Below are 15,478 nucleotides of genomic sequence, written 5' to 3'. Positions count from 1 at the left end.
TATTGCTAGAGCTCTCTTTCAGGCCTGTAAAATAATTGAGACACTGGAAATCCACAGAACCTCCCACATTGCAAAAATGGATTACTCAAATGGGTGAAACTCTCCACCTAGAGAAGCTTATTTATTAACACAGGGGTAAACGGGCCAATTTTGACAAATTATGGGCCCCCTGGTTAGATGTCCCAGGTTTAGCTCCAGTAGATTTGGTTTATGACCGTATATTCTAGAATTGAAAGATGATATATTCTTCATGTCATGTCTAAGTTTCACACTTAGTGACTGTATGGGTCTACCTGACGAGACCAAATGATGTTAGGGTTGGCTATAGGGATAACAGTGGATTAGAAATAGGTGCATTGTGGTGAGTACATGGTTTGTATTGCTTCCTTGTATGTTATACCCTGGAGATTATGTGTAATGGTCCTGCTCTGGAACATGTATGTTTTATTTCCTATGCTCAAAACCTTTTTTTCCCCTCAAACAAAGCAGAAAACATTCTCCCTTTAATAAAATGTCTTTCTCAATACTAGATTAAAAGGTTATCATGGTGTGTAGTGTGTTTTATTCACAGTGTGAGGTTCCTGAAACATGTGTATGTGTGTCATAAAAAAGTATTGGTACTATTGTTGCAGGTTACTGGTACCTGCTGTGCACAGCTGCTTTATTTTTAAAGTTACAAAGCAGCCATTACTGACTACTCCCTAAAAGCAGCAGGTAACAAAATGTTCCCTGCCCTCATGTCTCTACTCCTTATCACTCATTAGCGTGGAGTATTTCACTTCAAAAGCAATGACAAACGTATCAGTCCAGAAAAGGTCTTTTAAGATAGGGAAAAAAAAAAAAAAAAAAAAAGGGAGGAGAGGAAAAAAAAGTGGCTATGGAAAACTTAAAAATGTGCCTACAGAGATCAGAGAACACTAGCAATCCTCTATTTTTAACCAAATCGGTACAAATGTGCAAACTTGCATTCTGTAAATGAATTTTATGTTAGACAGATCATTTGTTGGCTGAGTTAGCCATGCACAGCCATTGTCTTATGTATGCAGACAGCTTTAAAAAGGAGCATTTGTAAAGACAAAATATATATATGTATACACTGTTCACTTATATTACCAAGAGTATTGGGATGCCTGCCTTTACGCGCACATGAATTTTATTGGCATCCCAGACATAGTCCTTAGGGTTCAATATTGAGTTGGCCCACCCTTTGTAGCTGTAACAGCTTCAACACTTCTGGGAAGGCTGTCCACAAGGTTTAGGAGTGTGTCTATGGGAGTTTGACCATTCTTCCAAAAGTGCATTTGTGAGGTCAGGGCACCGATGTTGGACGAGAAGGTCCGGCTCGCAGTCTCAGCTCCAATTCATCCCAAAGGTGTTCTATTGGGTCAGGCCACTGAAGTTCCTCCACCCCAAACTCAATCATTCATGTCTTTAGGGACCTTACTGGGGGGCAGACATGTTGAAACCGGAAGGGCCAGCCCCAAACTGTTCCCACAAAGTTGGGAGCATGAAATTGTCCAAAATGTCTTGGTATGCTGACACCCGAAGAGTTCCCTTCACTGGATAAAGGGGCAAGGCCCAACCCATAAAAAACAACCCCACACCACAACCCCCCCACCAAATGATTTGGACCAGTGCAAAAAGTAAGGTCCATAAAGACATGGATGAGAGAGTTTGGGGTGGAGAAATTTGACTGGCCTGCACCCCCAACGCAATGGAAGACCTTTGGAATGAATTAAACCTCGTGGACAGCCTTCCCACAAGAATTGAAGCTGTTATAGCTGTAAAGGGTGGGCCAACTCAATATTGAACCCTACGGACTAAGACTGGGATGCCATTAACCTTCATGTGCGTGTAAAGGCAGGTGTCCAATACTTTTGGTAATCTAGTGTATATTACTTCTCTGTAATGCATGCATTGTACCATGTTTTATCACTTTAACACATTAATGCCTGGAGTTCCATTATTGGAACAGTAGTGCTGTGGGAAATTACAACCTCAGGCATAAATGAGTTAAACATACTTTAAGTTGATTTGTTATCTACTTCCTTACTCACTGTGCATTGGCAGAGAGCACAGAAGTTATTAGCTCACAAGACTTCTGGTAAGCAGGTATTTGTTGCATTTACCGAATATGTAATGGTGTATTTAGCATATATCAAGAGAATAAATAAGAGCCATTTATTGTTAAGGTTTACATAACCTTTAACTGCTTCCTGGCCAGCATAAGTGTGTGTGGATAGAAACACAGCAGATAAAAAAAGTCTACACACCCCTGTTAAAAAAATAAATAAAAAAAAGAGACAAAGATAAATCATTTCAGAACTTTTTCCACCTTTAATGTGACCTATAAACTGTACCTAAAAAAATAAATAAAATAATGTGGTTGCATAAGTGTGCACACCATCTTATAACTGGGGATGTAACTGTGTTCAGAATTAAGCAATCACATTCAAACTCATGTTAAAATAGGAGTCAGTACACACCTGCTATCATTTAAAGTGCCTCCGATTACCCCAAATAAAGTTCAGCTGTTCTAGCAGGTCTTTCCTGACATTTTCTTAGTCGCATCCTACAGCAAAAGCCATGGTCCGCAGAGAGCTTCCAAAGGCATCAGTCAAGAGAAGGGTACAAAATTTCCAAGGCATTAGCTATACCATGGAACACAGTGAAGACAGACATCAAGTGGAAAAAATATGGCACAACAGTGACATTACCAAGAACTGGACGTCCCTCCAAAAATGATGAAAAGGCGAGAAGAAAACTGGTCAGGGAGGCTGCCAAGAGGCCTACATCAACATTAAAAGGAGCTACTGTAATATCTGGCAAGTACTGGCTGTGTGGTACATGTGACAACAATCTCCCGTATTCTTCATGTCTAGGCTATGGAGTAGAGTGGCAAGATGGAAGCCTTCTCTTACCAAGAAAAACATCAAAGGCCAGCTAAATTTAGCAAAAACACATCTGAAGTCTCTCAAAAGCATGTGGGAAAATGTGTTCTGGTCTGATGAAACCAAGGTTGATGTCATGGTTATGCAGTAATCTTTCTCTGTCAGCTTACCTTCTCCTCATGTGTTCAGACTAAAGCTGGCCATACACTATACAATTTTCCTGTTCAACTTTCCTTTAGATTTACCAAAACCATATAATATGAGGTCAAACCTAAAGCCTTTCAATTTGTATGCAATCAGACAGGCCCTTGCACTACATAGTTGAAGGTAAATCTAAAGGAAATTGAATCAGAAAATTGTATAGTGTATGGCCAGCCTTAGAGGCCAGCCACTCACACCTGGCTGGTTTTATAACTTCTCCTCTAAGCATGGCCCCACCCCAGGCCCTATCAGGGAACCCTATATTAACCTGTGCACTGCAAGCCAGCAGGGCTGATCAACCATTGTGTGTTAGCTTTCGTGTGTACTTGCTGTGTTTCCTATGTCTGATTCCAGTTACCAACTTTGGCCTGTTCTCAGCTTTCCTTGTCTGCTTGTGACCCTGACCTTTGGCGTGTTATGTTTATCCTTGTCTGCTAGTCACCATGACATTTGGCTTATCCCTTACTTTCCTTGTTGTCCCAGCTTGCTGCCTCCTTCCTCTTCTCCTGTAGTCTACCGTGAGCTGTGAGACCCTGGGGGCCACGACCTGGAGCCAGACTGCAGCTCAGTCCATCCTCACCACTAGAAGCCCTGGTGAACACCTGATGGCTCTTAGACTCTGCACCCTGGGGAATCTATGCACTAGCTCCCAGTGGGATCTGTGTTAGTGATCCAGTGGACCTGCTTCCTGAACCTCCCAGGGTTCAATCCGCAGCAGTCAGTCCTAGGGTCCACTACCTAGCGGTGCACTTCCGACTCCTACAGAGTGCATCTGTCACCTGGTCTTAGGTGACCAGACAGTTGAACTTTTTGGCCGGAATTCCAAAAGATATGTTTGGTGCAAAAACACTGCACATCACCAAAAGAACATCATACCCACAGTGAAGCATGGTGGTGGCAGCATCATGCTTTGGGGCTGTCTTTCTTCAGCTGGAACAGGGGTCTTAGTCAAGGTAGAGGGAATTATGAACAGTTCCAAATACCAGTCAATATTGGCACAAAATCTTCAGGCTGCTAGAAAGCTGAACATGAAGAGGAACTTCATCTTTCAGCATGACAACGACCCAAGACATACATCCAAATCAACAAAAAAATGGCTTCATCAGAAGAAGATTCAAGTTTTGGAATGGCCCAGCCAGAGCCCAGACCTGAATCCGATTGAAAACCTGTGGGGTGATCTGAAGAGGGCTGTGCACAGGAGATGCCCTCACAATCTGACAGATTTAGAGTGTTCTTGCAAAAAAAGAGTGGGCAAATATTGCCAAGTCAAGATGTACCATGTCGAAAGATTCATACCCAAAAAGACTGAGTGCTGTAATGAAATCAAAAGGTTCAACAAAAGTATTAGTTTAAGGCTGTGCACACTTTTACAACCATATTAATTTTTAGTTTATTTTTACTTCCCGACAACTAAAAGATTTCAGTTTATAGGTCACATTAAAAAAAGGTGGAAAAAGTTCCGAAATGTATCCGTCTCATTTTCATTACAGAAACCTAACATTTTAACAGGGGTATGTGTGTGTGTATATATATATATATATATATATATACATATACATACATATACATACACATACACACACACACACATACTATATATATATATACACATACTATATATATATATATATATATATATATATATATATATATATATATATATATATATATATATATATATATATATATACACATATACATATACATACATATATATAGACACATACACACACGCAAACTGGAAGCAAAGTTACTTAATCCCATGAAGAAAATGTACTGCTCAAAGCCACTGTGTATATCCAGCTACCGACTTCAAAAACTACTGTCAGGTGCCAATGCTCCCAGCTGAGCCCATCAGGCTCAACATCACATCTATCAAGCAAGAAAAGCAAAGCCGGACACCGAGTGTCAGCCTACTGACAGATCAAATGAAGAGCGGCTTTGGCTCAGTTTTCTCTCATGTGCTTTGCCTTTAACGCATTTCACCCTCCCTCAGGCTCAATTGTAGAGCAATTAGAGAAACAATTTTAGAGTGGCGGGGCACACGGGAGGAGACTGCGCTGAAGCCGATATTCAAATGATCGTTCCCTAGGCTGGCACTTCGTGTGCAGTTCTGCTTTTCTGGACTGGAAGCAGTTATACAAGGATAGTGGCTGCAGCTGCGATTTTTTTTTTTTTTTTTCACAGCAATCAGCTTTACTGTAAAAATCATCCGAGAGGTTTTATAGCCACCCTATCATCCGCTCCTCCCTCTCCTCTGTGATGAATGCAAAATTCTTTGAGTTGCAAGATTTTTTGTAGTTTTCCTTCCATTAACTGCCTGTTTCAACCTCCACCAACATGTCAAAAGTGATGAGGATTTTGTTACTTCCGGTTTCGGTACTTTATTTACCTGGTCAGTAGCAGCCAGGAAAGTAGCAAATTAAACCGAACTGCTTGTGATTGACTACGCTGGAGAGCAGAGGGATGAGGGGTGAGGGGTCTAATAGGCCCCAGATCTCTCCATAAAAAGGGCCCATCACTGCCCAAGGTATCACAAGGGATGTTTTTCAATTCTTGTGATAGCAATAAAGTTTTTTTTTTCTCATTAAAATGTAAATAAATAAATAAATAAATGCCCCATATCTCCTGTGCAAATGCACATGTGGGTCCCGCACACATATGTAAATAGTGACTGCACCACACGTGATGTATCACCGTAACCGTTGAGTGGGAAAATAATTTTGATGCCAGAGCTCACTCTAAACTGGTAACCTGTAAAAGGCTTTTAAAAAACGTTGCCTATGGATAAATTTAGGTATCGTAGTTTGTCTCCATTTCACATGCGTGCACAATTTAAATGTTGTCACGTTTGGTATCCATTTACTCAACATTACCTTTTATATTTTACCAAAAAAAAAATTGGTATATTGTGTTTACTAAAAATAAAACGCAAGTGTATTTACTGATAATTTGAGTTTTAAAAACAGCTGCACTAATATGCAAAAAAAAAAAAAAAAATTGCAACAACCCCACCTTTTATTCTCCAGGGCCTCTGGTTTCACGAAATATCGCATATAATATTTTGGGCTTCTAAGTAATTTTTTTTCTAGAAAGAAGAAGATTAACATGTGAAAAGTTTAAAAACTGGCCCGGACAGCAAGTGACTAAGCCAGGAACACACAATATAGGGTGGTTTGACATGTTGGCATGATCTGACTTCTATCAGAAATCTGCTCTCTATCAAAAATCTGCAGACCAGTACAACATAAATGCTCCCGGCACAAGATCATCAGAGGGAATACAAGAACATTTTGAACAGTTTGCTAAACTGACAATGAGTCTATGTCCTACTGAGGATACTAAGCCAGACCTATTTGATGGTATCTCTATTTATATTAAATCGTTACCCAGTCTTGGATTTTAAATATCCAAACACAAAATCGAACTAATCCCAGAACCCCCCCCCCATTATAATGGGGGTGAACAAAGGCATGACATGTTTGAAGTCTAGCCTGGGTGCCTGGTATTTTGCTTTTAGATTTAGAAACACTTTAAAAAGCAACTTTAAATGTTAGTTACATTCAAGCATAAAGAGGAGCAAGGGTCAGGACGGGTGACATACTGTACAGTCTAGACAGGTAGCAGGCATACAAACATAACCAGGAGGATACACAAGTTCTAACCTGAAAAGTAGCCAGAAATTGCAAAAAGCATACACTTATGCCTAGTACACACGATGAGACTATTGTATGAATGATTTTTTTTTTGCATGCTAGTCTCATATCAAAAACACAAGAGGTTACTGATGCTACGAAAATTCTCGTACAACCAAATACTTCAGAAGTGATGTATTGTATTCTTTCGTTTATGTGCATTCATGGTCTCGATCACTGGATTTTTTTTTCATACAAATACTACACTCATTACATAAAAAGCATTCACTCTGTTATCTTACAAGAAAATAAGTTTTGCATTTGTAAGCTCTAATGAGCAGGGCCCTCCGATTCCTCTTTTACCAAATTGTAATGTAACTGTAATGTCTGCCTTTATTTTGTATAATAATAAATAATAATAATACTAATTTGAAGGTTTGACAGATTGGTTGAGGACACAAGCAAATGTGACAGTTAGCAATACTGGCATTCCAGCCAGGAATGTAACTGTTTTTTTTTTTAATAAATTGATGGCAGCCTCCAGTAAGAACAAACAGGAGCAATGCTGAAGGCAATTTACAGCACTTACTAATATTGTGGAATGTATGTTCCTTCCTAAAGAACATTATTTTTTATCAAGTTATGGGTAAAGTTCTGCTCTAAATGAGTTGTAAAGGCAGGTTTTATCTTAATGCATTCTTTGCATTAAGATAAAAAACCTTCTGTGTTTAGCAGCCCCCCCAATTACCTACATGATCTGCTCCTCTCTCCAGCGATGTCCACGATCCCCTCAGCCATCAAGTTTATCTTGATTGGCTGAGACAGAGCAGTTATTGGCTCCTGCAGCTGTAAATCAAAGCCAGCCAATCAGGGGAGAAAGGGGGCAAGGCCAGGTCGGGGCTCTGTGTATGAATGGATATACAGAGCTCTGACTCGGCTTGGGTGACCCCTGTAGCAAGCTGCTGGCTGAGGGACACTCAAAGGAGGGAGAAGCTAGGAGCAGCAAACAAGGACCCGAAAAGGAGGATCCGGGCTGCTCTGTGCAAAACCAACTGCACAGGGGAGGCAAGTATAACATAAAAAAAAAAAAAACAAAAAAACAAAAAAAAAAACAACACCTTTAAGTCTACTGTCCTCAAAACAGTCTATGCTTACCAGCTCAGAGAATTTCTTCACTACTTGTCTTTGTTTCAAATTGGTTTCACCATCCAGATTGGCAGTTTCTATGTGACATAGTCCGTCAGGGTCACTGGAGGAGAGCAGCAGTATATCAGCAGGGATGATCTCATTGCAGCGTAGCTGGATAAAATCACCAACTTGTACTTCTTTCCAGTATCTTTCCACATACTTTCTCTCACTCCTAAAGAAAAAACACAGTAGTACAAACACTGAGTCTTAATAAAGAAAGTACGATTTTGTGTTCATCTTTAATTTAGGAGGAGCCATTGCAAGCACAATTTTCTCAAACATTTTTGCATTTATTAACGCGTGTCTGCATAAGTCACAGTTTCATACAATATTTCCAAAGCATAGTGGCTCCCTTCATCAAGGCAATGTAAGGCTCCTTTTACATGGGTGTTTTGATCAAGTCCGCCTGTAAGCCTGATCAGAAGATCCATGAAGCCCTATGGACAGGTGGATGTAAACGGACTTGTGGCCATTTAAGCCTGCCTACCTCTAGGTCAAATGAGGTTTGGTTAGAAGAAAAAAAAAAAAAAAAAAAACCCCCGCAAAAAAAAGCGCGCGCACACACACACACACACACACACACGCGCTCTTCTCAAATCAGTGTGGAAGAGGCCTTACATGAAACATAAGTGTTCATACACCTGAACACCAGTCACTAGAGAAGGCTGCAACCAATTTAGTGTTCTAAAAATTATGGGCCATGTATATGTTTCTCTATTTAAAAGCTGCATTACAGAAATTCAGCTACTTTGTAAAAAGCGAAGGCGCACTATGAGTTAATTCAAAGGAGCTGCATGACATCTCCTGTACTGATCTCTATTGCCCATTCATAGAAGCCTTTGTATTTTGTGAATGAGTTCACAAAACACAAAGGCTTCTGTGATTGGGCAAGAGGAGCAAGTATAGCAGCTGCATCGACTCAACTTGAAGAAGCCGAGATTGGAGCATCTAGTGTCGGAGCTCTGGAAGTTGTCTTCCTGGAGCACAATAATCCATTCAAAAGTAAAATTAAAAAAAAAAAAAAAAGGGAAGAAGTCCACGAGCTGCAATGCACATTTTCACTAAGGCGGCATGCACTTTCAAATATGCATAGTATGCCTGCACTTTTTACGAAGTTGCTGAATTCCTGGAGTTCAACTTTAGGGCTCTTACACACCATGTGCCGAGACACGAGTTTTTCTGCACGAGTTGTGCAAGGGCACAAAGAAAAGAATTGTTCTCTATGTGCACTGTTCAGACCACAACACTAGTATCACATGCAAATAAATGTAGAAATAATCCCCCAACAACGGACTCTAAAAGGCAACCCAATACAACTATTAAAATGTCATCATAAAAGGATCTTTTTATTGTAACAAAACCTAAAATGTAGTTTCATAAAAACAAATAAATATGGCTGTATGTGTAGAGAAATACTGATTAGTGCTGGAAACAACTTATACAGATATACCCCTAGAGCCCCACAAAAAAAAAAAAAAAAAAAAAAAAAAACACAGCACATTATGTTGGTGGTAGATGTGGTAAAAGAACCCAATGGGTTTTTACTGTGACATCAGCACTGTGGCGTGAACAAGGCAGAAGAGAGTGATGACACAGGTTGTGATGTCTATATGTACAAAAACGTGCAATGGATGTGAACGTGCATACAGACTCACTGAAACACACATGGGGGGAGGGGGGGGGGGGGGGGCGCGTTATTCAAAAGATGTATATTGTAGTCATTTGTGTATTTAGATGTCACCAGCCAAAATACTAAAAACTGCATGTTTGATAGTGAACTGCATCTCAAATATTATCATGATCTCATGGTTAACTCTGAAAACATTGGTTTAATGAAAAATTCAAGTAAATTAAAGTTACAAAAATATATTCTCTGTATTTCCAATCATTTTAGCAATGTAACAGAAAAAGCATGCAAAAACGTGTCCAACAGTAGTGCCAACTTCCTTAACTGCAGACAAAGTATCTACAGCTGTTGAACCTTTCTAGTAATACAAGTTTCACCAAATCAAGTTTCAGTATCCATGATTACAAGCACCTGTTCTGTGCAGCACCCTTGTTTAGAAAATGTTCCCCACACTGTTACTAGTTCAACCAAGATCAAAAAAAAAAAAAAAAAAGTTGGTTAAGTATTCACTAAAGCAGGGGTCTCCAAACTCCAGTTTACTGTCCTTTAGACTTTAGGAGGCCAGACTATGGGCATAGAGAGTAAACAGTGCCCCATCACTGGTGTCATTGGGAGGAATAGTGCCCCATCACTGGTGTCATTGGGAGGAATAGTGCCCCATCACTGGTGTCATTGGGAGGAATAGTGCCCCATCACTGGTGTCATTGGGAGGAATAGTGCCCCATCACTGGTGTCATTGGGAGGAATAGTGCCCCATCACTGGTGTCATTGGGAGGAATAGTGCCCCATCACTGGTGTCATTGGGAGGAACAGTGCCCCATCACTGGTGTCATTGGGAGGAATAGTGCCCCATCACTGGTGTCATTGGGAGGAATAGTGCCCCATCACTGGTGTCATTGGGAGGAATAGTGCCCCATCACTGGTGTCATTGGGAGGAATAGTGCCCCATCACTGGTGTCATTGGGAGGAATAGTGCCCCATCACTGGTGTCATTGGGAGGAATAGTGCCCCATCACTGGTGTCATTGGGAGGAATAGTGCCCCATCACTGGTGTCATTGGGAGGAATAGTGCCCCATCACTGGTGTCATTGGGAGGAATAGTGCCCCATCACTGGTGTCATTGGGAGGAATAGTGCCCCATCACTGGTGTCATTGGGAGGAATAGTGCCCCATCACTGGTGTCATTGGGAGGAATAGTGCCCCATCACTGGTGTCATTGGGAGGAACAGTGCCCCATGTTGGTGTTCGTGAATAAAATGGTGCCCCATGGGCCGGATAAAAGCAAGCAAAGGGCCGCATCTGGCCCCTGGGCCACAGTTTGGAGACCACTCCACTAATAAAATTAAAAAACAAAACAAACTTACTTAAGTATTTCTACACAGACAAGCACATGCGTCTCTCTCTCCCTCTCTCTCGTTATCGGCCCTCTGTACTATCTTGTATGACAGCAAATCACCACAATTAGGACTGGCCATATACTGGTAAAGCTTCCTTTGAAAACATTTATTCCAATTTCTAATGGTCAATGGAGCAGGGGTGGCTCATTAATTAAGGGCACCTCCCCCTCAATCCACAGCACCCCTCTATAAGAGTAATTGATAGATTCATGCATAGCATCCCTTTCAGGACGTTGAGCGCATAAATTACAGTGGCAGGGGTGTTTTTTTGAAGCACCCGATTAGAGCCATAGGCTCTAATAGGCTTCAAAATAGGGTGGACTCGTGGCGCAGAGCATTGCGCTTGGAGCCCACCCAGGTGTGTTAGAAAAGCGAAGGAGGAGGGAGGAGGGGGAACGGTGGAAGCCGCTGTGGTCCACACCACAGGAGGAGGAGGAAAGAAAGCTGCCGAACATGCTGCCCGCCCGCTTCCTAGAAAGGGTAAGTGCTGGGCTTTGATGTCCCGACTAGCTGTCACTGCAATGGAGACAAATCAGTGCTCATTTCTGCAGGAGGATAGGTGAAAATCTAAAGGCTCTGGATTAAAAATCTCTTTTCTGAACAAAATTCTTATGCCCTGTACACACGGTCGGACTTTTCGATGGAAAATGTGCGATCGGAGCTTGTTGTTGGAAATTCCGACCGTGTGTGGGCTCCATCTGACTTTTTTCATCTGAATTTCTGACACACAAAGTTTGAGAGCTGGATCTAAAATGTTCCGACAACAAGCTCCAAATTGCACATTTTCTGATCGTGTGTAGACAATTCTGACGCACAAAGTGCCACGCACGCTCAGAATCAAGCAGAAGAGCCGCACTGGCTATTGAAATTAATTTTTCTTGGCTCGTCATACATCACCGCGTTCTTGACGTTTGGAATTTCCGACCAACTTTGTGTGACCGTGTGTATGCAAGACAAGTTTGAGCCAACATCCGTCGGAAAAAGTCAGATGGATTTTGTTGTCGGAATGTGCATTCGTGTGTACAGGGCATAACTGTTGTTCTGGTCCTTAGTCAGGTAAAAACACACCCACAAAACATTTGTACTGTATAAGATGGAAAATTGATTACTACATTTCCATACACTGGTATAGTAACTTCCATACATTAATATGGTAGTTGAAGAAAAATTCATTACGTCAATGACGGGTTTATAGAATTATTTAACCGTGTATGGCTAGCATTAGTCTTTATACAAAAGAATATCTGTACAGGAGCAGAAACCACAGATATGACCTCGCCTACTGTATGTGCAACTGCATCTCCTCTAATGTCCAGATCCTATTTTCTATGTTTATTTCTATGTTATAAAATAGTTTCCTATTGCATTTCTCTATCTTTCTTGTGTCCTCCATGAGCTCCTGAACCTTTCCTCCCTTACTTCCATTTGTTTGGAAGGAAGCAAGCAATGCATGTTGCAGTCTTGTACACCATTTTATGCACACTGAGTCAATGGCATCAGTTTGTAGATCATTTAGAATGCATTGACAGTTGCATTTGACTTCTTTCTAGCAGGTTTTGCATTCCCACGGTTTATATCAGAATGGGTAACGGGCTTGAAGTAGAGCTGCACAAATAATCGTTAAAAAATCGTGATCTCGATTCACCCCCTCTGACATCTGTCCTGCTGAGTTTGCCGATTCTTTCCCATAAACAAGTTGAGAGATTATCTGCTCATCAAAAGAAAGCATCCTGGCAGTCTGCCAAGTTTAGAACTTGAAACATTGTAACTAGCTTTCTTCTTAGATCAAAGGGATAAACTTCACTGTGTGGGCAATCTGCCAAGTTTTAAACAAACAATGTGTAAATACCACTTAAAGTCAATCTTTTTCTGACACTTTTTTCTTAAGTTAAAATCAATATTTTTTGCTAAAAAAATTATTTGGAACCCCCAAACATAATAAATATATATATATATATATATATATATATATATATATATATACACACACACACACACATACAGAGAGAGACCCTAGGGAATAAAATGGCAATTGCTGCAATATTTTATGTCACACTGTATTTACCCAGCGGTCTTTCAAATGCAATTTTTTGGGAAAAAAAAAAATACACTTCAAAATATATATATATATATATATATATATATATATATATATATATATATATATATATATATATATATATATATATATATATATAAAAAAAACAAACAAAACAGTAAAGTTAGCACAATTTTTTTTGTTTTAATGTGAAAGATGATGTTACGCCGAATCGTGATCTATCCTCTAAGCAAAAAAATCGTGATTCTCATTTTAGTAAGAATCGTGCAGCTCTAGCTTGAAGCAAAAAATGGCCTTAACAGACCCTATAAAATGCAACCACATGTTTACAGCATTACACTAGATCCTGTCCTCGATCCAACAAGGTTGCCAAGATACCCCCTCAGTGCCACAAAGCCTCATTAACCATTTCTCTGTCCACTATGCAATAACAAAGAGTTGGTACCCCGGATATCCAAAGGGATTAATAGAGTATTGCTCACGAGTGGGGGCTCAATAGAGAAGATTTTTTAAAGTGGCCGTGTAGAACCAAGGAGGTGAACTGAAAAACAAACTGATTGCAATAGATGTGACATACCTTTACAAATTAGATTTAGCAGTAAATTGCAGGCACAAACAAAATAAATGATTAGATTACATGTGAAAACTGAAGTATTTAATTATTTTGCTTTTTCGAAATGGCAAAACAGGATGCCAAAAAATAGGAAGACAGTAAATGGTAGGCATCGATGTGTATATTTTTATAGTAATCTCTTCTCTTATAATACAATAAATGTGTAATTCAGAAACAAAGATACTGACTAAAAATGCACATGCTGATGGTCTACGTGCGATCTAAATTGCTTAATTTTTACCATTAAAAAAAAAACAAAAAAACACAGCAAAATTCACAACTTTAGTTACTCGGTACAGGATGTACGGGCACACAGATACACTGACTGTGTGCAGGAGACCTACATGGCATCAGTGGTCTGCTGATTGCAAATAATGCAGTCTCTCTCCCCCCCCAGGAAAAAAAAAAAAAAAAAAGGGGGGGGGGGGAAGAAGTGCATTTATTTTTATTCATTTTTTTTAAATAAACTTTATCCTTTAACTGCCTATATACATAGCTATTTATACAATCTTACATTAAGTATTTTTATACACAATATAGCCACAAAACATTTGCATTATCCATTAAAAAAAAAATAAAAAATTATATAATATATATATATATATATATATATATATATATATATATATTTTTTTTTTTTTTTCATAACCGCAGTACGAAAAGCCAACAGGGCACTGAAAACTGGAAGAAATACCAATATAAACCTAGCCAAGGTGTACCCTTGTAAATAGATCATGCATGAATAGCAAACTTGCCTAAAAGAGGAACAGGGGGAATTTTATTCATTAAACTATCACTTGATGAACTTACTTGTAGAATTTGGTCAGCAAATACAAAAAGGTTCTTTATTTCATGCCATGTCACAATGCCAAGACTGAAGAGGGTTAACATATACTGGCATGCCTGTCTCACGATTCCCACCAATGGAAATATTACTCATGAGAACACAGAAGAAGAAGAAAAAAAAAAAACAAACACACACACACACACACACACACACACACACACACACACACACACAGCCTCTCAGGTTTTCTGTGCACATTGCCAAATTTGTTTTGAAAGCTCAAAATGAGGCCCAGCACAAAGCAGTGCAAATCAGAGGGGTTTTCTGGAGCATCTGCAAAGGGCACATAACACACAAAAGCCATTCCAGAAATAAGAAAAATATTTTCATTGGGATGCTGACATACATTGAAATTCTGTTAATATTTGAAAACAATAGGTGGAAAGATTAACAGAACTCCGATTTGGCGAGCCTACAGATAAATGTTCTTCAACAATGATTTTAGCCTCCAACTGCTCCTCCCAAACAACAAGTTTTGTTCATACAAAAACGAGATGTTTCTTGCTGCGAGTCACAATGAGGCGAGGTCATTTGATCTGCACAGCTGAACAACATCTGGCCATGGCTTCCCACGATATACATTTATATACAATTTGGCAATTTTTTTATTTTTTTTTGTGATAACAAGGTTATCACTGATTACGCATTCTGGTCATTAAAACTCATCTTTAGGAGTAAAAACAAAAGTGATAAAATTTAGGGTGCTTATTGATTAACCAACATCCAAAAAAATTCATGCAAATGCTATAGAGAGGTATGAGAGGTAGAGAGCTGTTGTCAGTACAAGAGGACAGCAAGTACACAAGTACCCTCCCTATCCCTCCTTCCCGTAGGCTAGGGAAGCTGCAGTTGATGCATTTTCCCGGCATGTTTTGTCTTTTTTTTTTTTTTTAACAGGCATTTGATGTGCTTTGCATTTTAAGAGGCGTCGGTTATGTGGAAGAAACCAGCAAAAATGTAGCGAAAACGCAAGCATTGCATTTTTGATGCATTTCTACTGAAGTCTATGGAACCAAAAAT

At 39.7% G+C, this 15,478-nt stretch overlaps 1 protein-coding gene across 1 annotated transcript in view; it reads right to left on the bottom strand.

Annotated features, from left to right (window-relative positions):
* ATP10A (ATPase phospholipid transporting 10A (putative)) overlaps positions 1–15,478 on the bottom strand; it is a 256,901-nt gene that overhangs the window by 195,161 nt on the left and 46,262 nt on the right. Inside the window, exon 2 of the mRNA XM_073614639.1 lies at positions 7,883–8,087. Coding sequence (XP_073470740.1) covers positions 7,883–8,087 — 205 coding nt within the window. The remainder of the gene's footprint in view (positions 1–7,882; positions 8,088–15,478) is intronic.

The sequence above is a fragment of the Aquarana catesbeiana genome, linkage group LG02, assembly GCF_042186555.1.
Source record: "Aquarana catesbeiana isolate 2022-GZ linkage group LG02, ASM4218655v1, whole genome shotgun sequence".
NCBI lineage: Eukaryota > Metazoa > Chordata > Amphibia > Anura > Ranidae > Aquarana > Aquarana catesbeiana.
The sequence above is the reverse complement of the archived record's forward strand: the minus strand, read 5'-3'. Positions and strand labels throughout refer to the sequence as shown.